The sequence below is a fragment of the Heterodontus francisci genome, chromosome 12, assembly GCF_036365525.1.
Source record: "Heterodontus francisci isolate sHetFra1 chromosome 12, sHetFra1.hap1, whole genome shotgun sequence".
NCBI lineage: Eukaryota > Metazoa > Chordata > Chondrichthyes > Heterodontiformes > Heterodontidae > Heterodontus > Heterodontus francisci.
The window spans coordinates 20,182,617-20,208,791 of NC_090382.1; the positions used below are offsets into that span (position 1 = coordinate 20,182,617).

The 26,175-nt window shown below is 45.0% G+C and overlaps 1 protein-coding gene across 1 annotated transcript; it reads left to right on the forward strand.

Moving 5' to 3' along the window:
• The first annotated feature begins 2,218 nt into the window (after positions 1 to 2,218).
• Positions 2,219 to 26,175, forward strand: LOC137375768 (E3 ubiquitin/ISG15 ligase TRIM25-like). The gene is made up of 6 exons (XM_068043171.1): positions 2,219 to 2,820; positions 7,882 to 7,977; positions 18,199 to 18,429; positions 18,900 to 18,922; positions 19,788 to 19,921; positions 24,288 to 26,175. Exons 1-6 carry the CDS (start codon positions 2,260 to 2,262, stop codon positions 24,815 to 24,817), a joined length of 1,575 nt encoding a protein of 524 aa, XP_067899272.1. The 5' UTR covers positions 2,219 to 2,259; the 3' UTR covers positions 24,818 to 26,175.

A 26,175-nucleotide genomic window follows, 5' to 3' on the forward strand; every position in this document is an offset into this window, starting at 1 on the left:
TACTCGAGGTCGGTCAGACCTGAACTGGACACAGAACACGAGGTGGGTCAGACCAGAACTGGACACAGTACTCGAGGTCGGTCAGACCAGAACTGGACACAGAACACGAGGTGGGTCAGACCAGAACTGGACACAGTACTCGAGGTGGGTCTGACCAGAACTGGACACAGTACTCGAGCTGGGTCAGACCTGAACTGGTCACAGTACTCGAGGTGGGTCTGACCAGAACTGGACACAGTATTCGAGGTGGGTCAGACCAGAACTGGACACAGTATTCGAGGTGGGACTGACCAGAACTGGACACAGTACTCGAGGTGGGTCTGACCAGAACTGGACACAGTATTCGAGGTGGGTCAGACCAGAACTGGACACAGTATTCGAGGTGGGACTGACCAGAACTGGACACAGTACTCGAGGTGGGTCTGACCAGAACTGGACACAGTACTCGAGGTGGGTCTGATTGGAACTGGACACAGTACTCGAGGTGGGTCTGACTATAACTGGGCGCAGTATTTGAGGTGGTTTTAACTGGAACTGGACACAGTACTTGAGGTGGGTCTGACCGGATATGGACACAGTACTCGAGATGGGTCTGACCGGAACTGGACACAGTACTCGAGGTGGGTCTGACCGAAACTGGACACAGTACTCGAGGTGGTTCTGACCAGACATGGACACAATACTCGAGGTGGGTCTGACCGGAACTGGACACAGTACTCGAGGTGGTTCTGACCAGACATGGACACAGTACTCGAGGTGGGTCAGACCAGAACTGGACACAGTACTCGAGGTGGGTCTGACCGGAACTGGACTCAGTACTCGAGGTGGTTTTGACTGGAACTGGACACAGTACTCGAGGTGGGTCTGACCGGAACTGGACTCAGTACTCGAGGTGGTTTTGACTGGAACTGGACACAGTACTCGAGGTGGGTCTGACCGGAAGTGGACTCAGTACTCGAGGTGGGTCTGACCAGAACTGGACTCAGTACTCGAGGTGGTTTTGACTGGAACTGGACACAGTACTCGAGGTGGGTCTGACCGGAACTGGACTCAGTACTCGAGGTGGTTTTGACTGGAACTGGACACAGTACTCGAGGTGGGTCTGACCGTAACTGGACTCAGTACTCGAGGTGGTTTTGACTGGAACTGGACACAGTACTCGAGGTGGGTCTGACCAGAACTAGACACAGTACTCGAGGTGTGTCTGACCGGAACTGGACTCAGTACTCGAGGTGGTTTTGACTGGAACTGGACACAGTACTCGAGGTGGGTCTGACTGGAACTGGACTCATTACTCGAGGTGGTTTTGACTGGAACTGGACACAGTACTCGAGGTGGGTCTGACCAGAACTGGACACAGTAGTCGAGGTCGTTTTGACTGGAACTGGACACAGTACTCGAGGTGGGTCTGACCAGAACTGGACACAGTACTCGAGGTGGGTCTGACCAGAACTGGACACAGTACTCGAGGTGGCTCTGACCGGATCTGGACTCAGTACTCGAGGTGGTTTTGACTGGAAGTGGTCACAGTACTCGAGGTGGGTCTGACCAGAACTTGACACTGTACTCGAGGTGGGTCTGACCGGAACTGGACACATTACTCGAGGTGGTTCAGAACAGAACTTGACACATTACTCGAGGTGGGTCTGACCAGAACCCTGTACAGTTTGTTTGCAACTTCCTCTTCCTGTATTCTCCTGTTTTGTGTTTTTGGTCCAACATTATTCTGTCTCTGTTTTTGCATCTCTGCACTGATCAGACATGTTTGGTGTTGAGTTTACTGAGACCTGTAGCCTCTGTTGCTTTGCTTTTTCACATCTCTCTTTACCCCTCTGATGAACCTTTAACTTTTTCTGTATATTTTTCTATTTCTCCCAGAGAGCTCCTTCTCCTTCCTCTCTGCCAAAGGGTTCCTTAACTTTCCTGTCTGCAGGGTTTGTCTTGGTTATTTTTCCTCTTGATATCAGTTTTAATTTGTTTGTTAAACTATTTTGGGTCTGGTCTGAGCTGATTATTTTTGGGTTTGTGTTTACTGAGCCCAGCTTGCTGTATTCTGGCTCCATATGGTAACATTACAATCTTTTTTTTTTGATTTTGGTTCTGAACTGCTACTGCAGGTCTGAGTCTTAAGCGAAGTGGCTCATGAAAATGAAACTAACATTGTCACTCCCTGCACCGAGCGTTTATAAGAATTTCACTTCCTGCTCTGGTGCCTCAGTCTCTCCGGTGCTGTGTGAAACCTCTTCAGGTGCTGTAACAATGGATCCCGGAGATTTAGAGGATGAATTAACCTGTGCTGTGTGTCTCCGTGTATACCAGGATCCTGTAGCATTACCCTGTCAGCACAGTTTCTGTTTGAAATGTATTGAGGGAGTTTGGGACCAGACAAAAGGCCCAGGAGGGTTCGAGTGTCCTCAGTGTCGCCGGATATTTAACCCCAGGCCCAGTCTGGAGAGAAACTTCACTCTGTGTAATACAGTGGAAAATTACAACTGTTCACAGCCTCCTGCTGATTCAGCTCGTGTCGTGTGTGATTACTGTGATGATAATCCAAACCCAGCTGTGAAAACGTGTCTGAAATGTGAAACATCATTCTGCTCTCATCATTTAAAACCACATCTGCTAAACAAGACCTTGAGCGGACATACCCTAATGGAACCACTGCTTGACCTTACAGGCACAAAGTGCCTTGACCATAAGAAAGTGCTTGAAGTATACTGTAAGGATGATGCAGAGTGTGTGTGTATTTCATGTATAATAACAGGGAAACATAAATCCCACACACTGCTGAGCCTGGGTCAGGCAGAAGCTGTAATTAAGGTGAGTGACACAGTTCCTGATATTAAATACAGTGAGGGAGAGTTTTCCTGTTAATGACCAACATTAATTGGAACTGATTACAGACAGTGCTGATTTAGCCCAGTGTTTTCTTGCTGCCCTAGGTCTGGCTTTACAGCTGATTGCTTGTTTTTTTGTCAGTCTGATTTGCCCCCTCCCCTTTCTCTTACAGCCTGTCTGAGAGAACAGGGTGGGCACAGGGAGGCTGTGAGAGTGGCCCAGGGTGACTGCCCCTCACCCACTCTCAGCCCCTCCTGGGGAGGGCACTGTATGTCTCAGTAATTCACTGTGGGCACCTGTAAGAATTGGCACTCTGTGGCATCGAGCTGTAGAGCAGAGCATGTTGTACCCTGTGTAACATTGGGGGATTCTGCCCTCTGAGCAGCAGGGAGAGGACAATCACCAGTGGGGGAGTGAGGAACACCCACGGGGGGAGACTCGGGGACTGAGTGGAAAACTGTTCCTCACAATAAGAGGGAATTGTTGTTTGAGAAATGCTGTGTGTCTGAGTCTGTCTCCCTTTCCCCTCGGCTGATTCCTGGAAATGGAGGAGCTGGGTCTGTGTGTAAATGCAGCACAGGGTTGGGGGGAATTTTATCTGCCAAGCAGGGATGGGAGGGTTAAAACCCCAGAAAATGCTGGTGTGTCGGGAACCCGAATATTCCCACTCACTCTCGCATTTAACAGAGCTACGTTCAGAAGGAGCAGGAAACCTTCTTGAAGCTGTTGGGTCAGACTTTCAAATACATTCCGTAGCAACTACCTGACAAGTTAATCTACCATTCTAGCTTTAATATCCAGCGGCGGGTTTCCCAAGCTGTTTGAATCTCACCAGGTGAGAACACAGTGGGAGATCATTGAGCATTAAAGCTGCTGAGCTAGATAGCCTTTAAATAGTGAAACTGAATAGCTGCAGTCATGCCTATGGGTAAGGCTTGTTGTTACGACCAGATGAGGAAGGTGTCTCAGGTTCCCTCTCGGCCTTCACCTGGTCTTACTGTAACAGAGTTTGATTTTAAACACACTGTGTTTTGAGTTCCCCCTTGGTGAATCCTTGTTCACCACTTTCCAATTATCAGGCAAAGAAATGAGCACAAACAGGCTTTCTTCAGTTTAAAGAAGAATGGTGAAATTTTTTTAACCGAATTAGAGTTTGTAGTTTAACTTTGACGCCTATGGATACTCACCACACCTCATGCTAGCATGCATAGGTGATACGTACATGCAAATAGAGACAGAAAAGAGCAGAAGAAAAGATAAAGTGGAACAGTTTGAGACAATCTCTGAGGTGGGTTTTTTGTTACTGTGATTCGAGCTCCCTGTAGAGTCCTTGATTGTAGGTTGATCTTGCTTTTCGTTGGGGCCCAGTATTCTTCTTAAACCTTGTTCACTGTCGGAGACTATTCTCTCCTGGGGCTTTCAGTTCCGTGAGAAAGATGGGAGCAGACAGGAGAGGCTGTGGTGAGCCAGCCACGAGAGCTCTTTTCAGTCCAGGAGCAAACAGATTTCTGAGTTCAAATTCCCTGTGGTGAGTTCAAAAAGAACCTGCAACAGCCAGTTAGTCATGTGACCAGCTGGCCTAATCAGTCCTGGCCCTTGTGGATTGTCTTGACCTTGGAATGTCTCCTCTCCACACAATAGCTGGTGATCAAAGGTTCATTGTGGTTTAAATTGGAACAGGGAATATCCCCTTTGTCTTTTCAAGTACCGTCTGTCAATATGCAAAAATGTCTTTCCAGCCAGTCTGGCAGTCCTTGTAATAGGCCTTCTCTTTTTCCCAGCAACAATTTGAAATTTCATGTCCATGTGGTGAAATTAATGTGCCTCATTCTTGGCAGGTGGGGGCCTGCATGACACTTGTACTCTCAGCACTTGTCTTGAGAGCAAGATTTCGTTGATTTACAGGACAACAACAAGTTTGTTGAAGTCATTTCACTTACATTGCACCTTGTTAACCTTGGTCTAAATGTACCTGCTCTCAGCCTTCACTGCAGCATGGGAACACCTTATGCAGCCATTATTTTGACCCTCTGAAGAGGAGCAGGAGAAGCAGCAACACCAACACCAGAAACACCAGGAGTTGCAACAACAGCTCCATCAGCAGCCTTCGCCACAGCTACACGCTGCTCCACAGGACAGAGGGGAAGGACCAAAGCTCCACTTCGAAGGAGACGATATCCCCAAAACACAATCCACAGAGAATTTGCTTCCTCGGCAGGAACAAGCAACAATGTCTCAGGAAGCTCAGGCTTTTGTTGACATCTGAAGCTTCTTGAAATAAGACCTCCTTCTAGAGGGCTAAGTGAACATGCGCTGCTAGTGTCTGTCAGTGTGAGCACAATCCTGAATTTCTTCACTCCCCCCGGTTCCTTCCAGGTATCTGCTGGGGGCATCTGCAGGATCTCATCATCTAAAACCCACAAGTCCGTATCCCAATTCACAGATGCCATACTTGCGAAGGCCACCCAATATGTGAACTTCGACCCTGATGAGGACAGTCAGACACAGACAGCTCTTGCCTTTGCTGCAGTGGCTGGGTTTCCACAGGTTCAGGGAATTATTGACTGTACACATGTGGCAATCAAGGCGCCCTCAGATAATCCTGGAGCGTTCATCAAGAGATCGGAAGATATTCCACTCCCTCAATGTACAGATGGTTTGTGACCATTGTAAGTTTATCATGCAGGCATGTGCAAGATATCCTGGAAGTGGCCATGACTTCTAATTCCTGCAGCAGTTAAGTGAACCACAGGTGTTTGAACCTCCAAGGAAAAACTCCTTGGAAACAAGAGCTACTCTCTGAGGACCTGCCTGATGACTGACTCCTGTCAGGAGCCCTGCTGGTGATACTGAGGAGAGCTACAATAGGAACCACATCACCACAAGAGCAATCATTGAACAAGCCAGTGGGCTGCTGCAGTTGCGATTCATGTGCCAGGACAGATCTGAGGGCCCCCTTCAGTACATACTATCAAGAATGATTGTGGTCTGCTTGGCCTTTCAGAGATGAATGGAGCTGCAGGAGGAGGAAGTATGATGAGGTGAGGGTGGCTGCAGCTGCACATCTGGCTCTCGAAGAAGGCCGTGACGACCTCTTTGAGGCATAGTTCAGAGAACTACAAGCCTAAATTTATAAAACCCCAAGCCCATTGACCCTACCCACCAATCCCACAACCCCCCCAACCCCATCACAAAGCATTCCCACAGTGATTCATCACAATCACATGGTTCACACACACTCCACTCTGGGTGGACATTCTGTTGAAGCCTTTTGTCCATTGCAGAATCAGATTGCAGCAATGGAGAGGGCAAGACAGGAGAGAGACAATGGATATAAAAAACTTGCCTCATTTACAATTCCACCAATGAAACAACATTGCGCTCTCTCTCATAGCTCACTGCACTTTTCAGCTCACACAAAGCTGGAGAGCACTTTGCTGTATTTCAATGAGGTGTTTAGTGACCACAGTGAGTTTTTCCTCCATCCTGTTTAAAGAGGCAGACTGACTGGGCAGACCATTGCAGATGGCAAGCATGCACACATTTACCTGATCCAAACATCCTGTACACCTCATTATGTGACATCCTACCTATCTCTATTCCTATCTCCACCGAGGTGTGCGTTTCTGTCAGTGGAGGGTGCTCTCTCAGAGTGCACGCTGACTTTGAGCCACTTTGTGCTCCACCTACTCCCTCACCCCAGAAGAACGTGTGGGAGATGAAAGACATTAATTAGAAAAGACATGTGGAAAAGATTCAACGTCTACATTGTGCAGATCTTGACATTTCAGTTAGTTGTGAAAACAATTACAATAGAGTGACTAAAATGAGCAAATTGGCAGTGAGACTGTCCCCTCCCCCATCTTTCCATCGCCTATGGCCAGTGTTTGTATCACCCTGCCAATCTCTTCCTCCACAGCGGTCAGGGTGGCAATGGTTGGAGGGCCACCCCTGATTCTCAGCCCCTCCCTGGAGTTGTGAAATCTCTGATATAATATAACATTGTGAGATCTCTTCCCCTGCAATGAGAGAAAGCAGAGAGTTGTGAGTGTGAGAAGTGGAATATGTGGAGAGAATGAAAGGAGAATACTTGTGGAGTGAAACTGTGAGAGATAGGTGTGAGATGGCACTTGGAGAGGGTGAGTGTTCGTGTTGGAGATGGATGGAAATCCATCAGATGGAGATTTGTGGATGTCCCTGGTGATAGAGGTATGAGTGGAGCTGTAAGGTTGGTCAGAGGAGTGCAGGAGAAGGCTGGGCAATTCACAGACTATTAATTGCCACCTGATATTGGTATGTTGATCACCTTGCCTGGCATAATGATGTCATTAAACTTCTATCAGCACTGTATCCAGGTACAAGGCAGCAGATTCCTGCCGCTCGCAGCCTTGGCGACCTCCAGCCATGCTGCTGTCTGGCCTCCTCCTTCCTTCTTCTAGAAACAGCACTTCCCTTCTAGTCTGAATGACCTCCAGGAAAACATTCAAGAACCGGGAGGTGGGGGAGAGGGTGGTGGTGGGGGGATCATTCCCACATTCTCCTTACATGACAGCACTTCCTCCTGACAGCACAAAACAAATTTTCCTGCAGCCATTCTGACCCCTGCAGGAGTCCCATTCAATGGAGAGCACTTCATTGACAGATGTGTGTCCTCATTACGCTGCCTCTCTTTAACTTGACAGGAAATCAAGAAGCAGGATGATCAGTTAAAGATCCATGGCAAAGCCTGCTTTAGATTCCAATGGGTTTCTGATCTGCTCTGGTCCCGTCTTCACTTCTGGAACTATCAGTTTAAAAATGCAGCACATGTGTGTCACTGTGAAAAGAAGCCAGTGTGTGTGTGGTTACTCAGTTTATACAGGACAGGGAGCACCTCTTTACTGAGAAACACTGAAGGGAATATTTCTGCTCAGGACCCAGACACTGAGATTCCTGCAAACTATATTCTATCCACACCCAGTGAGCTCACTCCTGGAACAGAATCATTCTCCTTTTACATTTCGATTTGAAACCCTTTTAAACACTTTCCAACTGCCTTTACAGGAAGAATTGGAGAGAGAAGTCGAGAAGCTTCGGGGAGTCCAGCAGAATTGTTCCAGCAAACAGCGAGACTTGGGGAGATCAGAAGCTGAAATAAAGGTAGGGAAAAGTGGAACGGGATTTTGAATGGCTTTTTCTCCCCACTGAGTCAATGAGCAATCAGAAGCAGGCCTTCCAAACCAGGCTGGTTCTGTTGGGGCCGAGTCACTGATTACACTGAGATTCTGTGTGTTTGATGTGAGGAGGAGCTGCTTAACTCTACCTGTACCTCCCAGCGAATATTATTACATGATTTAGACACCGGATTTACTGAAACAGACATAGCCAGAGGCTGGCAGGTGAAGACATGTCCTGAAGCCTGTATCATATGAACATAGAAAGGAAGAGGAAGAAAAGCCCATTAGCCCCAGTGAGCCTGCCCCATGCAGACAGGGTTCAATCACACACACCACTGATCCATCCTGAACCATGTACTCACCTGGGAAAGACAAACAGAAGAGAGAATAAACACCTGCAGCCAATTCAGGACTAACTCAAGGAAATTCCTCTCCAGCTCAATTTTAAAGGGTATGAGTGACTCCATACCCACCATATGTTTGTAATATTATTCAGGTGGCACTAGCAGAGAATTGAAGTGATTTATGACTTTAACCCCTTATGACTAAACCAAATCAGGAGTACATCCCTATGAATCTCCTTTAATCAAGTTCAAACCAGACAAATTTTCATAGACTCATATTTGGGTCCAAAGAATTGTACCCGCTTTCACTCAAAGAAAGAAATCCAACAGAGAATATTACCATCTTTCAGATAGCCTACTTTAATAATTATGGCTAAGTCATAAATATCACAGATATTATAAGGGTTTGGGAACTCTCTTCAATACGTATCTCTCCATTTAAAGAGACACAGAGAGGAGGTTCTTTGTAGTTGTATACAGAATGCTACATGAGATGATTTATTAACTTTCATAGATGTATTAAAGAATTTAAGATACAAATACATTTCTAAGTGGATAAGTATATCACAATATCACATTTTACTAAATTATGTAACACATAATCTTATTTTTTAACATACAATCCAAAAGTTTAACCTTGCTAATGTTACAGCAAAATATCTTAGAATATCCAGAACATTCAGCAAAATTTAAAGTAAACTTTTTACCTTAAATTCCCCATAGTTGAGAAGCATTGATTGAGGAATTCAACACTTCTAATCATTGCTTCAAAACTTCTCATGTTTTTACTGTTTCTGAAGTGTCATCTGACTTCTAACATTTCGATGTGACCTTCCTGTGTGTGTTTAAAATCCATATCTTTAATTACCATTTCCAATTAATGTTTTACTGAACTTCCTTTGCTGTTAAAGTTGTGAGCATTTATCTGGTCAAAATGTTTATAATTGTGTTTACTTATCTTTTCTTGTCCCTGTTCCATTCCATTTATTGTTAATTGCCCTTTCCAAAGTGACCTCCGGAGCCGGCCTGTCTGCACAAACCAATTAAGTTTATTGCTGCCTCTTACTGACAGGATATTTCAATGTGTGTGTTTATCTTCCAAGCCCCTGACAACAGAGACACAAATGGATTTCCCAACTTGTTTCTGGTTCCTAATGGGGACCTTGAAATTTTCTAACTCTACCTTCTTAAAGGGGAATCTCAGTGAGTTCAAAAAGCTAACCATTTATTCAATCTTTAACTCTAAAAGGCATGATACACCAACTATTTCCAAATTCTACTTAATTAAGCCTATTATACCTATATTACATCACAGGATATGAACACCAAGCATACCCAGTTGAAGGAAGTGTTTATTGATATCATTACGTCATCACATTATTAACATAATATACAAATACTTTCCACTGCTTCCCCCTTCAAAAGAAAGGTATTTTTCTTATTGTTTCTTAACAATGAACAATATTTACAAATCAAGCTTAATAATTGGTTTGTGAAGACTTTCTGATCTCCTTACAGGTTTTGGTGTAGAGTCAGGTTTTGAACTGCGTGGTTTAGATTCAGTATTTAGAGAAGATCTTGTTTCTTTCTCAGAAGTCTGAACTGGTTCAAACTCTCATATGAGCTCATGGTCAAGCATGCTCATGTTTTTGTTCATTCCTTCTTGGGATCATGTGATTGACATGGACATTTCTCACCTTTTCATCAATTTCAATCAAGTATCTTTCAGTCCCACACATTTCTACTACATTTGCTACATCCCACTTGTGTGTCTTGTGAGGGGGAATGATAACACGAACATGTTCTCTTTTGTTTTTGTCATACTTACATTTTTGACTGAATTGTTTGTGTTCGACTTTAGCAGTCAAGTTAGGTGGGACCAGACTTAAACATGTCCATAAACTTCTTTTCATCAAAAGCTCAGCAGGTGTATAGCCTGTGGTGAAGTGTGGGGTTGTTCGATAGCTCAGCAGAAAATTAGCCAATCACTGTTACATACTGAAATTTGAACATCTAAGTATCACCTGTTTCATGAATGCTTCTTTCACTATCTAAATGGATCTTTCAGCTGCTCCATTTATTGCTGGATGATAAAGAGGAGTCAGGGTATGTTTGATACCATTTTGCTTTTCTTGAAATTCTGAAATGGAGCAGAACAAAATTGCGGATTATTATCTGTGACAAAATCCACTGGTAAACAATGATAAGCAAAAATAGACCATAACTCGTCTATTTGTCCATTCAGCAATGGTGTTTTGATCCATGTGTTTGACTTCGATCCACTTTGAATAGTTATTCATAAGTACTAAGAATCTGTCACTTTCATTCTCACAAAAGTCTAAATGACCTCTTTGAAATGGTTGACTCAACCTTGACAATGATTACAAAGGAGTTTTAGGTGGCTTATTTCTACAGTTTTGGCAGATACTACATTTGCGAACCAATGATTCTAGATCACAGTCTAGACCAAGCCAATAAACAATAGTTCTAACTATAAATTTCATACTGACTATTCCTGTGTGTTCAGTATGAAGTACTGCCAGAATCCTATCTCTCAAAGAACTCGGTAGCACCACCCTATAACCCCACTTACTGCAGCCCTGTTCACATGACAACTCATTGCAGTGATTGTGGAACAGTTTCAGTTCCTCATCTGGACACTGGTCAAATTCTGTCCATCCTTTCAATGTCTGTTTATCGACTCTTTCTGAGTTTCAGTTGCAGTTTAAGTTGCAGTGATTTGAAATCTACTAGCCCTATTGTGAAGATTGCACCTTCACAGTCTACTTCTGAGCCCTCATGCGGCAAACACGACAGTGCATCAGCGATAGCGTTCTCTTTCAAACTGTGATATCCGATTTTGTAGTCGTACGGTGAGAGAAGTACAGCCCATCGCTGCATCCTTGATGCTGTTATTGTTGGTATTGCAGACTTTGACCCCAGAATAACTACTTGGGGTTTATGATTGGGAACTAGCATAAAGTTTGCACCCAATAAAAACAGATGATACATTTTGATTCCAAATATGATTCCAAGCGCTTCATTTTCTATCTGCACGTAGTTCCATTCATTATTGGTCAGAGCATGTGACGCAAACGCTATGAGCTTCTCTTGACCATCATCCATGACATGACTGATCATTGCTCCAACTCCAGAGTTTGAAGTGTCACATGATAGCTTCAGGTCGTGATTTGTGTCCTAATGAATGAGGAATACATCACTGGTCAAGCTTTATTTCATTCTTTCACAGGGTGTGAGTGTTGCTGGCGAGGTCAGCATTTGTTGCTCACCCCTAATTGGCCTTGAGAAAGTAGTGGTGAGCCACCTTCCTGAACCGCTGCAGTCCATGTCATGTATGGCACCCACAGTGCTGTTAGGAAGAGAGTTCCAGGTTTTTGACCCAGCGCCAGTGAAGGAGCGGCAATATAGTTCCAAGTCAGGATTGTATGTGGCTTGGAGGGGAGCTTGCAGGTGGTGGTGTTCCCAGGCAAGTGCTGTCCTTGCACGTCTAGGTGGTAGAGGTCGCGAGTTTGGAAGGTGCTGTCAAAGGAGGCTTGGTGAGTTCCCGCAGTGAATCTTGTATATGGTACATGCTGCTGTCACTGTGCGTCAGTGGCACAGGGAGTGAATTTTTAAGGTGGTGGATGGGGTGCTGATCAGATTATCCTGGATGGTGTCAAACTTCTTTGCTGATGGAGCTGCACTCATGCAAATAAGTGAAGGGTATTCCTTCAAATTCCTGACTTGTGTCTTGTAGATGGCTTTGGGGAGACAGGAGGTGAGTTACTCGCCATAGAATTCTCAGCCTCTGACCTGCTCTTGCAGCCAAATTCAAGACCACTCGAGACAAAGCCCCCAGTCAAAATATATGGTTCTGATTGTGGTGGGAGCAACGGACTATCAATTCAGTCCTGTCACTCTACCAATCGCATAACAAATCACTTTAATGTTATAACAAATTAAAGAAAGTCATAGCCGAATTGAACCATCTATTAACCCCTGAATGAGGCAAACCAAACCAGGTATCTTTAGATCACCAATTAACTATGTTACGATCAGCTGTTATAGGGGTCAAGGGGTTCCCTCTCAGCCTTTGCCTGGTCTAAACGTAATAGGGTTTAAGAAACATCATGTTTTTAGCTCCCCCTCAGAGAATCCTTGTTCACCGTTTTCCAATTGTAAGGCAAAGACATCAATTAGACAGGTTTTCTTAGATTTAAAAAAGAAAAGTAGAAGTTTATTAATCTTAAACTTTAATTCGGTTATCGACTACAAATATGCGACACGACCAGGCTAGTATGCATACACGATAAATACGCATGCAGATAGAGACAGAAAAAGTAGAAAAGAATAAAGGGGAAAAGTTTGAGGCAGTATCTGGATTATAGTTACAGTCCTTTAAGTTCAATGTGGAGTCTTTGGTTGCTGGTAAGCCTTGTTTTTCATTGGAGCCCAGTGCACACTTCAACTTGTTTCTCTTGTGAGGTTTACGTGTCTTCTGTGGGTCCAGTGACTTGGGAGAATGTGAGAGAGAGACAGCCAGGAGAGAGGCTTCCTTGTTCCAGCTTCAGTTACAACCTCTCTGCAGTCTCAATTCAAACTGTCCTGTCTCTAGTTCAACAGCCTGGACCAGCTGGTTAGTCATGTGACCAGCTGGCTTACCCAGTCCTGTCTTTGTGTATTCTATCATTTTAGCTGACCCTGGAATGCGAGCTTCCTTACACCCTCAGTGTCTGGTGATCAAAATCCATTTGGGTTAATTGGACCAGGGAATAGTTCTTTGTCTCCACAAGCACCGTATCTTAGTATGCAAATGTTTTCCAGTCAAAGGTCTGGTGATCTCGATAACAAGTCATTTCTTCACTCCAGCAACAGTTTAAAATTAATGTTCATATGATGTAATTCATATTCCTCATTCTTGGCAGGTGAGGGTCTACAGGACAACTGTTTAATTAGAAAAATAAAAATTTTAAATGCTACTCAGTTAAAACAAAATTTAAAAATAGTAATAACAATATCAATAACAAGTCTGTTCAGATTTATGCTTTCTGATAATCAGTCCTCTGATGCAAAGTCCACTCGCCGTCTTCTGTGGTCCAATGAGGTAAGAAAATCCAGTCCAAAATCCAAAGCTTCAAACTGCTCTTCCTTCCACTGATGACCATTGCAGATAAACAACTTGCAACTGCTTTCAATAGAATCAATCTGGCTTAACTTTTAGAATTTTGAGAGGTAACAAATACTCTAAACTTACTTCCTTCAGTTTGAATTCAGAGTTCTCTTCTTCAGTTCATGCTGGCCCAGTTGTGTCTGAGTTTGTTAGAACAGTCTGTCTCAACAAAAGCCAGTTCAAAAGACAATCGCAACATTGTATGTTCTATCCTCAGTCTCTGAATGGCTATGTCCAAGACAACCAAGATGAACTTTCCTTGGTAACTTCTGATCTTGCTGTCGGAAAGCAGTACTGATCCTTTGCCTTCTTAAAGAAACACCACATAGTTCCTGAAAAAACAACAACAGTATCATGACAACACAGTATTTCTAGGGCTGATCAGTTAAGTTTCTGGCCAAGGGCCACTGCGAGGATGTATCTTTCTCTTACATGCATCATAAGCATCTTGTTGTCCTTTAGCCCTTTCCCATTTCACATCTTTCTTCAACAACTCACAAAGTGGAGTTAACACCATTGTAAGCTCAGGCAGAAATCACGAGTAGTATTGAACCTAGCATAGAAAAGATTTCAGCTCAGACGCATCTTTTGACTTTGGGACGTTGTTGCCTCCATCTTCTCTTTCACTAGCTGTACTCCTTTTTTATTGATTTTTAAGCCAATGTACTGTAAGAAAGGGCAGCACAGTGGCGCAGTGGTTAGCACCGCAACCTCCCAGCTCCAGCGACCCCGGTTCAATTTTGGGTACTGCCTGTGCGGAGTTTGCAAGTTCTCCCTGTGACCGTGTGGGTTTCCGCCAGGTGCTCCGGTTTCCTCCCACAGCCAAAGACTTGCAGGTTAATAGGTAAATTGGCCATTGTAAATTGCCTCTAGTGTAGGTAGGAAAATGGTGGGGACGTGGTAGGGAATATGGGATTAATGCAGGATTGGTATAAATGGGTGGTTGTTGGCTGGCACGGACTCGGTGGGCCGAAGGGCCTGTTTCAGTGCTGTATCTCTGTGACTAAGATAAGGGTGTTTTATACCCCCCTCTAAAGTGGGAAAAGACTTAGCAGTAAACAGCTTGTTGTGAATTGACTTTATTGAGATAAAGGTAAGGACAAGTTTGTTAAGTTCTCAGTTAAACTATTAGTAACAAACTCAAGCAGTCATTAACAGTCTAACCCATAATATAGACTGGACAGCAGAGAGTATGACTCTCTCTCTCTTGCAGCTTGTGGTCTTCAAGTCTTTGGCTCTCTTTATCTCTCCCGTAGGTTCTCTTGTTGATGTTCAATTTCTCTGCTGCTTAGTAGCAAAGTCACAAGCTAACTTATTCTGGCAGCCTTCCAGTTAACCCTCCCTTCATACCAATCAGTGAGCAGTCTGCTATTAAAGGATGTCTTTCTTAGCCAAAAAGGATTGTTTTGTGATGGTTGCCAACCTTTTAACTTCCGCTATGAATACATAGAAAAAGTCTTTGTGTTAACCACCTTATCTCAATGCTTGTACTTTCCCGAGGATGCCTCATTTCACTATGAGACAAACCTATGCTGCGGCTGTCACTGCCGGCTCTCAAGGACTGACATTTTTACTGCAAGTAAGCATATTAAAACTTGACATAAGACAGAATCTCTCTGCCTTGACATCTTTCTATTTGTACCTTATTTCCTAAGTTTTCCACTTTACTATACTACAAAGAAGGATTCGAATAAGGCTAAAAGTTAGTTTATAATAGCTAGATTTTGACAATTCGTATGTTTGTTAGTAACTTTTAGCAACCTAATAATCTTACATGCACTATCTCAGAATGCACAAAAGCACACTTTCTCTTTTTCAACTTCACATTGTGATCAATGAGCCTTTTTAGCACTTCATCCAACACTTGAAGATTCTCTTCCTCTGTTGCAGTCACGATCAACACATCATCCTGATTACACAAGCACAGCGGCAGTCCTTGCAAAATCTTATCCATTGCAGCTTGGAAGATTTTTAGAGAAGACTTCACACCATAGGGCAGCTTCATGTAGGAGTATAACTCCATGTATGTGTTTATCGTGAGATACTGCTGACTCCCTCAATCCACATTGAGCTGTACAGAAGCATGGGACAAATCCAACTTCGTGAATAGCCTAGATCCCGTTAACTCCGCATACAAATCTTGAGAGGTTGCTATTGGATACTGCTCATCATCCACTGCCTGGTTAAATGTGACTTTGTAATCTCCACTTAGTCTCACTGTTTTGTCTGACTTGGGTACTACCACAATTGGGGTTGCCCAGTCACTGTGATTAGTTTTCACTAGCACACCATTCCTCTCCAGCTTCTTTATTTCCTCTTCAACCTGGGGTTGGAGAGCATAAAGAACCAGCCCAGCCTTGCAATCTACTGGTGTTGTATCAGGCTTAATTTGGAAATGTGCTTTCACACTGATTATACCTTCATTCCTATCCTCAACAATGTTGCTGTAACTGTTCAATTTCTGATCAAGCTTCTTGGTCATCTCAACTTGGAAAACATGCTTCCAGTCTAACTCCAGCTTATGAAGCCTGTCGTTGCCCATTAACATTAGTTTTTCGACATATCTCACTACAACAATGGCTAACTTGAGGGATTTGCCCTTACATTGGACATTGCATTCCATTTGTCCACACTTTTCTAATACCTCACCAGAGTAGGTTTTCAACTGAACTGTGCTGTCAGTGAGAGATGCATCACTGAATTAGCTCTCATACGTGTCTCTACTCATAATGGAGCAATCTGCAGCTGTATCAATGCACATGTTGAGGTACCAACTCCTATGTACAAGAGTCTCTGTCATTTGATTGGTTGCTAGTGGTATAAATGCTGTACAGCCCCAGCTCCTCTTAGCTTAGACACTCTGGATTCACTTTCAGATTGTGAACTCCACTCTTGTGATATCTCTGTTTTCCATTCCCACTGGAATAAGTCCCCTTTCCTGCTCTGGGCTTTACTCAGCAAGCAGTTGTAATATGGCCTATGTTTTGGTAATGGAAGCATTTGGCTTTTCTGTACTAACATGCTTATGCTGTGTGGTTACCCTTAGAGTGCTAACAAGATGCTAAACCACTATCACCACCACTCTTCTGACTCAGTCTCTCCACTTAAGGCTTGGGGGAAGCTTTCTGTCAGTGGCCAGAAGCTGTACTCACCCTTGACACGGGACATCATTCACGAGCATTCTTCGATGCCATCTCGGTAGAAAGAGCAACCTTACATGCGAGCTCAAATGTAAGATTTTGTATATTTAGTAACTTCGATTGGATTCTTTCGTCCACCAGTCCACACACAAATCTGTTTGATAATGCACAGTCTAAGAATGGGCCAAAGTTGCAATGTAGGGATAAACCCTTCAGTGTCACAATGTACCCGGCAACTGTTTCACCATTTTTCTGATTTCTCGTTCCAAATTTGTAGGTTTCCGCCATCTCTAGTGGCTTAGAGGCTTGAAATGTTCCTCCAACTTGGTGATGATTACTTTGAATGGCAAATCTCTTTGCCTTTTTGGAAGCAAGAAGGTTTGTTAGGATGCCATACACTTCCAGACTCATTTCCATCAGCAAGACTGCTTTCTTCACCATCACCTTCAAGCTCGAAAATATTATTAGCTCTGAAAAACATCTCCATTCTCTGAATATACGAAGTGAATGGTTCCTGAGTCCTCTCATATGTTCCTATCTTCCGATGTATCCTGTGCACACAGTCATATTGTCCTGTTTCCAAATTCACAGTCACCCATAAACAGTTTAATGAGGCTGTCCTTAAAAGTGTTACCAAAACCAGTCGAGTTGGTGTTAAAAATATTCTCTCACCCAAATGTGCACTTTAATCCAATACACACCAGGACCTTGCAGCATCCCACTCAACTGAGGAGACAGTTTGAGGCTCAGGCTGTGCACAATCCAGCCAGAATCTCCAGCATCCGAGCAGGTAGTTCAGCAGCAGCTTGTTGAACCTGTTCACTGCAGTCCCTGCTGCTGTTTGCTGCCGATATTTACAGACTTCCATCACATCCTAATTGCCATGTTCTGTAATATGTTCGGGTGGCACTAGCAGAAAAAATAAACACCAAGCACGGCTAGTTCAAGGAAGTGTTTATTTATGTCATTACGCCATTAATAAAATATACAAAAACCTGACAGTGTGAAAGGAGTCTAACCTAACTGTGTGTCTATGGATTTTATACACAGGCCCTCTAGTCCTACCATCCTGATCCATCTCAAGTACCTCACCCAATGAGTGAGTCCAATAATCCCTCCATCATTTTAACACCTCAATCCTGTCCCTCTCGGTCTGCCTTTCTCTAAATCCCCCGACCGCCTCGAGCCGATCCTGTGAACTAAAATCCATCAGACTACGTGTCATTCTGGCCACCGTCCTCTCCAGAATCTCCATCTCCTTCACCAGGTGTGGGCACCAAAACTGGAGCCATCACTCCAGGTGTGGATGGACCAGGTGGCAGTGCCATACACAGTCTAAATACAGAGCTCTTTCTTTTAAACTCAAGGCTCAAGGCAACACTGGTTAAAGTGTGTTTTCTCTCCCAGTCGACACCCTCCACTGCTTGTCTATCTTTAATGGGTGATGGAGTAGTGATCTAAACAAACTCCCATCCCTGGAAAGTGCCGTGTGCTCAGGGTAACAGCTGTGTGGAAGAGCCGTTTGTAATGAGAGTTGGTTTGGGTTTCAGACACGAATCAATGAGCTGAAAGGAAAGTTATCGAAGAGCTTCTCTGAATGGAGGAGACAGCTGGAAGAAGATGAAGAATACACACTGAAACTGATCGATGAGGAGGGTCTCCGAACTCTCTCACAGATTAGAAACTGTTCTGAAGCATTAAACAAGAGGATGGAACAGATGACATTAATAGATGGAGAAACCCAGAGTCTGGTACAGAGGGACCCTGTCTCCTTTATTCAGGTACATCTTCAATATAAACAGGGCTATGGCTGGGGAATGGGATGTTTCAGTGAGGCTGAATTATTTGAAGATTGTTGGTGGGGCCGAGCATTGGAGCTGCCTCCTCAGCGCTGCCCTTGGAGTGTTGGTGCTGCCCCCTCACCCCTGCCCTCGGAGTGTTGGTGCTGCCCCCTCAGTCCTGCCCTTGGAGTGTTGGTGCTGCCTCCTCAGTCCTACCCTCGGAGTGTTGTTGCTGCCCCCTCAGTCCTACCCTCGGAGTGTTGGTGCTGCCCCCTCAGTCCTGTCCTCGGAGTGTTGGTACTTCCCCAGGATGGAGTGCAGTGAAATGTGGGATTATTCCCCATTCCTGTGACTGGCCCCACCTACTGTTACACACTGAACTCTTTACTCTCAATCCCAAATTCACTGTTTGCTTCCATTGGGTGTTGGTTTGTTCGTTTACTGATTTGATCTCCTCTCTTTATTCACAGAACTGGAAGCAGCTCCTTTCCAGGTAAGTTCCTCTCAGTCATACAGAACCTGCTGCTGATAGGGAACCTTCACCTGTATCTGGGAGAAGAGTGAAAGTAGAATCACGGCTTGGAAACCTTCCCAGATAAGGTGCTTTGAAATGGTGGGAATATTGAGTGATGTTTAACTGTGGTTTGAGGGGTTATTGACTCAGGCAGCCTGTGGGAAATGGCAGTGACATGGGCTGTTCCATCAGTGTGTAGAGTTTCTCAGGAAGCTGTTAGACAGGAAGTGAGAGAGAGTGAAAGCTGCAGTGAGCTGTATCTAACCGAGGCTTCCTAAAGGCTCCATGTGTGTCAGTGAGAGCTTTATTCCATTCGCTCAGTAAGTGCTGTGTGATTGGCTTGTTCTATCCACTAACAGAGAAATGACTGGGTGCTGAGATTTCCCAGGAATGTCAGTGTCACTGGACACTCTGTGAGCGAATCCCACTGATCCCGAATCCCTGGGAGGCTATTCCTTCCCTCCTCACTTCACATTATTGTAGTGAGTGTGTTCCTGCAGAGAGGAGGAAGCACAGACTGGAGACCCTCGGGATAATAATCATTATTAATAATGGAAAGATGAGGCTCCAGTACAGAGAAACTGGACTGAACACAGACAGCTTTGAAAATCACAAACTGAGCTGAAGTGGCAGCAAACCAGGATCCCACTGTCCGTGGAAATCAGTGTGAATACAGGGAGACTGTAAATCCCGGGATTCTGCCATTTTCAGGATGGGTTGCTGCAGGGTGTCAGTACGAGCATTAGAAGGGGTGCAGGTTGTTGCACTGATCACTCGTTCCCCTTTGGGTTTCTGATCTGAAATGTCCCCACTGATAAAAACATTCTCTCCTCTTTCATTACAGAGTGACTGAGACTCAGAGAGTGACAGACCCAGATGTTCCAGCACTCACCCTGAACCTGTCCAATATATCCCAACTTATCCAGAAGAGGCTGAATGGATGGGAAAAGTATCACTCAGACATATTGGGAATCATCAGTAAGAACGTGCAGCTTTTCTCCAATTTAAGGGACTGAGAGCAGGTCGGGTCAGTTGTCAGCTGGGAGTATCCAAAATAGTTCATAAGTTACAAAGGCACAGTGACAGAGGCACACACATGCTGGCACACAGACTCACGTACCCTGCCACAGAGACACCCTGCTGCAGAGACACACGCATCCTATCAACATCCTCGGGGCTACCATTGACCAGAAACTGAACTGGAGTAGCCATATAAATACCGTGGCTGCAAGAGCAGGTCAGAGGCTAGGAATCCTGTGGTGAGTAACTCACTTTCTGACTCCCCAAAGCCTGTCCACCATCGACATGGCACAAGTCAGAAGTGTGATGGAATACTCTTCACTTTCCTAGATGGGTGCAGTTCCAACAACACTCAAGAAGCTCAACACCATCCAGGACAAAGCAGCCCGCTTGATTGGCACCCCATCTACAAGCATTCATTCCCTCCACCACCGACGCACAGTGGCAGCAGTGTGTACCATCTACAAGATGCACTGCAGCACCTTCTAAACCCGCGACCTCTACCTCCTTGAAGGACAAGGGCAGCAGATGCATGAGAACATCACCACTTGCAAGTTCCCGTCCAAGTCACACACCACCCTGACTTGGAACTATATCACCGTTTCTTCACTGTCGCTGGGTCAAAATCCTGGAACTCCCTTCCTAACAGCACTGTGGGTATACCTACCCCACATGGACTGCAGCGGTTCAAGAAGGCAGCTCACCACCACCTTCTCAAGGGCAATTAGGGATAGGCAATAAATGCTGGCCTGGCCAGCGTCACCCACATCCCATGAATGAATAAAAAAGAAATCCTGCCAAACAGATGCACAGACACACATGTGGACACATACACAGCTACACAAACAGACACACAGAAACATACACATACAGGCACACATACAAACATATACACAAACAAAGATAAACACACACAAACACAGACACAGATACAGACAAATGCACACACACAGACACAGAGCTGAGCTCAAGCTCAGGATTTCCGAGCTTGAGAGACAGCTGGAGTCACTGCAGAGCATCACGGAGGTTGAGAGTTTCCTGGATCGTATGTTCACTCCACAGGCAGTAAGAGTTCAGATGGATGGCCATCCAGAAAAGTAGGAAGAGGCAGGAAGTGCAGGAGTCTTAGGGCGTGTGCCATTCTCAAACCATACTCAGCATTGGAGACTGGTGGGAGTGACAAACCTTGAAGGAGTTCAAGGCAGACCATTGTAACAATGGGCAAGGGCTGCACAGGAGGGAACAGTAAAGAGTAGAAATCCAGTCTTTGGAGGAGATTCCATAGTTAGGGAGCAGACACGCCTTTCTGTAACCATCATCATGATGTGTTGTCACCCTGCTGTCAGGGTAAAAGACTTCAAAGAGAGGGTGCAGAATATTCTGCAGGGGGAAGGGAATGAGCCAGAGGTTGTGGTACTGTTGGTACCAACGACATAGAGAGCGCAGGTATGGAGGTCCTGCAGTCAGATTTTCAGGGGCTAGGTAGAAAATTAAAAAGTAGGACCTGGATGGTAGTAATCTCTGGATTATTCTGCTGCCATGTGCTAGTTAGAGTAGAAATAGGAAGATAGGGAGGATCAATGTGTGGCTTGAGGCCTGGTGCAGGAGAGAGGGCTTCAGATTCTTGGGATATTGGAACCAGTTCTGAGGCAGGAGGCACCTATTTAAAAGGACAGATTGTACCATAACAGGACTGGGACCAGTGTCCCCCTGGGGTGGTTCACTGGGGAGGGTTTAAACTAAATTATCATGGGGATGGGTATCAGTATATAGAAGCAGAAAAGTAGAATAAGCTGCACAAAGTGGGGTATTGGATAATACTAGAGAAGGAAGTAGTACCATATTAGATAGGAGCAGACTAAGAAGGACTACAAGGAATACAAGGACAGGTTTACAATGTATGTGGAAGCGGAGACAATGAATTATTTCAAAAGGAAATTGAATGGGCACTTGAGGGAAATAAACTTACAGGGCCAGCATGGGCTCGATGGGCCGAATGGCCTCCTTCTGTGCCATTATGACTCTAATGGCACACACTGACAACACAGTCACACACACTCACACACACAGGGTGGAATTTTATGCTTTTCCCCCGTGGCAGATTTGGAGGTGGTGAGAGCATAAAATCGGGTGGGATGGTGACAGCGGTGGGTGGGGGGGCGGGTGGTGCAGTTCCTGCCACCATCCCGTCTCTGACAAAATTTAATCCTGTGAATGGCCTTCCCGGACTGCTGCCAATTGAGGCCCTTAACTGGGTAATTAACGCCTAACTAAGGGCCTCTTCCCACTGCAGTCGCAATTACCTGTGTGGCGGGCAGCCCTGTCGCTGCATGGGAAGCATGGCATGAAAAACCACGCGGGCTGATCCTAGCTACCAGGTGGTGGTGGGGGAGCCCCTCCTTCAAAGGTACTTAGTCCTTGAACAAGGGACCTGACATCAGGAAGTGGGGAGATGTGAAAGAGGGCCTCGAGCCCCGCTCTTTATTTCCTGATGCTGCTCCGGATCAGCTTCCTCGCAGGTCCGCCAGCTGCCGCTCTGCTCCCAGGTAAGTGAAAGAGGGCCTCGAGCCCCGCTCTTTATTTTCAGATGCCACTCCGGATCAGCTTCCTCGCAGGTCCGCCAGCTGCCGCTCTGCTCCCATAGATTGATTGACATCCAAAACCAACAAAACAAGTGTTTTAGAGTATTTGCTGTCCTATTCTCATTGTCCTTCTAACTCTGGTGCTTCAGGTTCCACAAAGCTCCGTGCTGTAATCTGGGGCGAAACAGTGCAGAGATGGGTAAAAGCAAACAGCACAAGTCAGGAATGTGATGGAATATCCTCCACTTGTAGATGGGTGCGGTTCCAACAACAATCAAGAAACTCGACACCATACAGGACAACGCAGCCACTCGATCAGCTCCCCATCTACCACTTTAAACATTCACTCCCTTCAGCACCAACACACAGTGGCAGCAGAATGTACCATCTACGAGATACACTGCAGCAACCCGTTCTTCTGGGTTTCCCAACCTCAAAACAGCCCTCCCACCCACTGAGAGCCTCTCCTGGCCAATGTTGGCTCTGTTTCTCTCTCCACAGATGCTGTCTGACCTGCTGAGTATTTCCAGTTTTTTAAAATTTTATTTCAGGTTTCGAGCCTCAGTCGTGTTTTGCTTTTGCTATTTTCAATAGGAATTCAGATGGCAGGGCATTTATTTAACATGTAAAAAATACTCTAAAAGGTAGTATGGATCTGACAGTGTCTCCAAAATACTGTGTTACAGCCACGTGGTGAGGGTTTTGGGTGGTTCCCACTGTTCAACTTCCCACATGACTGTAGCAAGTGATTTTTGTTATTAGGGTTTAATCCCTTGGTGTTTTATTTGTCAAATAAACAGAGAGCAACAGGTTTTCTTGTAGATTTAAAACAGAAAATCTAATATTTATTGACCAATATGCCTTATCCTGAAATTGTCGAAACCACATCCACTCAATCACACATGCGCACACAGACACAGACACACACGAACACACACACGCACAGACACACATGTATACACACACACGCACACAAAGAGACAGATAAAGAGGAAAAGGGGTAAGCAGTTTTCAGTTGAGGTAGGGTTTCAGGAGTCATGGTAAACCTGTTGAATTCTCTCAGAAGTTAAGTTCTTGTTGGTTGCAGGCCTGAGGTGTTTGTACATTTCCCTCTTGGTTGAAAGTTCAGTTTGAAGACTGAGGATCACTTCCAATTTAACTGCTGCGTAAGTGAAAAATGTAACATTTTACAGTTGGGCACCTCCCTTATGGCTTGCTGGATTTTCTCCCAGCTAGCTGGACAAGCTGTTTGGTGATGCTTCTTTCTCAGTGTCTCCCTCCCTCTTCGCGGGCTGCCTTTTCAAGGTAAAAGGTTTGTCACACCATCTTCTGGTAGGAGATGCTTTTGTCTCTCCCCCATGGTTGTCACACAATGGCCAATGATGAGAATAATCTAGTTATGATGTTTTCACTTCACACCTTCTTTGTTTCAGTAGAACCCATTCAATTCAGTAATGTTTCAGGATGTGTTTAGGATGGGTGCAATTGACGCCTCTTATCTTTGAAGGTATTCTTTGTTCTAAACAGACAGCATGGCAAAATACACATGTAGCCATATTTTGCAGCATTGTCCATTTTCTTAAAAAGGCAAAGTAAATTTTTATAACTCTTCAGTTTTAGTCCATAATTTTTCATCATCACACTTCTTGTAAGTGTGGCAACTGACACCCCTACCCTGAAGCTGTCAATCATTGATTTGAGTGGAGTAACCCTGTCTAACCAATCTCTCCTCTCCTCTCTAGGGAAAAGGTCATTGAGCCTGGATCCAAAGACAGCAAACTGGAACTTGGATCTGTCTGATGATCTGAGATCAGTAACAAGGACTAAGCAGGAACAGCCCTACCCACCTCACCCAGAGAGGTTTAAAGACTATCCGCAAGTCCTCTGCTCCCAGAGCTTGTCCTCAGGGTCCCATTCCTGGGATGTAGAGACTGATGGGAAATGCTGGGGTTTTGGGATTGTTTGTGGGAGCATGGAGAGGGAGGGGATAGACTCTTTACTTGGGAACAGCTGTAAATCCTGGTGTGTGAATTTTGATGGTAATTTGGATGAAAATTCTCTCACAGCCAAGCACAATTTCCGACCCACTGACCTACCACGGATTCCGCCGAAGAGCAGGATACGAGTTCAGTTAAACTACGAGGTCGGGACTGTGTCATTTCACCAGGTCACTGACTCACTGACACATTTACACACATTTCAAACCACATTCACTGAACCCGTGTTTCCAGCATTTTATTGTTGGGACAAATCCCTAAAACTGTTAAATTAATCCTGATATTAGGGATTTGGATGTCATCACTTCCTGTTTTGGAATTGGATGATGCCACTTCTGATTTTCTGGGGCTTCAGCCACTTCAGATTTTGGGTTCTCTGATGGAGTTACTTCTGGTTTCTAGACCCTGAGGTCATATTGTTTCTGGAGTACTGCTTCGATTTTGTCACTTGCTGTTTCTGGACCATCAAGAGAGCACTATGGGTAAGATACAGGGTCTGGGTTAGAAACAGCACTATGGGTCAGGTACAGGGCCTGGGTTAGATACAGCACTATGGGTAAAATACAGGGCCTGGATTAGATACAGCACTATGGGACAGATACAGGGCCTGGGTTCGATACAGCACTATGGGACAGATACAGGGCCTGGGTTAGATACAGCACTATGGGACAGATACAGGGCCTGGGTTAGATACAGCACTATGGGTCAGATACAGGGCCTGGGTTCGTTACAGCACTATGGGACAGATACAGGGCCTGGGTTCGATACAGCACTATGGGACAGATACAGGGCCTGGGTTCGATACAGCACTATGGGACAGATACAGGGCCTGGGTTAGATACAGCACTATGGGTCAGATGCAGGGCCAGGGTTAGATACAGCACTGTGGGTCAGATACAGGGCCTGGGTTAGATATGGCACTATGGGTCAGATACAGGGCCTGGGTTAGATACGGCACTATGGGTCAGATACAGGACCGTGAATTAGATACAGGATCATGGGTAAGATACAGGACAGTGGGTCAGGTACATGACCTCGAATTAGATACTGGACAATGGGTGAGGTACTGGACTGTGAATTAGATACGGGACTGTGGATAAGATACAGGACCATGAATTAAATGCAGGATCATGGGTTAGATACAGGACCATGGGTCAGCTACATGACCTCGAGTTAGATACTGGCACATGGGTTAGATACAGAACCCTGGATAATACACAATAAAGACACAAGCTTGTTGCAAGATAAAACTAGTACACTGGCCTGAATATCATTCCCAGGACACGTCACATAGAACCCTGCGAGACACAGAGTTAAACTATCGCGATCCAGCTCGAATAAAATTCCTGCACTGCAGGACACCTCTAACCCATCATCCTCCCTGTGATGTTTTCCCATATGGCCCCAATAACCAGCTGGTAGCCTTGCAGAGCGTGATTGCTAATTCAGTTCAAGTTTAACAATTGTATTTATGCTGTGGACCCAAACGGCATTTGGGACTTACTAATACTGCTCCAAATGCACTGCCTCAGTTCATCTGCTGTTGAAAACCTCATTCATGCCTTTGTTATCTCAAGACTTGAGTATTCCAAAGCACTCCTGTCTGGTCTCTCACATTCTACCCTCAGTAAAC

Coding starts and splice junctions, on each gene's coding strand:
- LOC137375768 (XM_068043171.1), top strand. CDS start 2,260: ATGGATCCCGGAGATTTAGAGGATGAATTAACCTGTGCTGTGTGTCTC. Junction 18,430..18,899: donor ACCCTGTCTCCTTTATTCAG/GTACATCTTCAA, acceptor CTTTATTCACAG/AACTGGAAGCAGCTCCTTTC. Junction 18,923..19,787: donor TGGAAGCAGCTCCTTTCCAG/GTAAGTTCCTCT, acceptor CTTTCATTACAG/AGTGACTGAGACTCAGAGAG.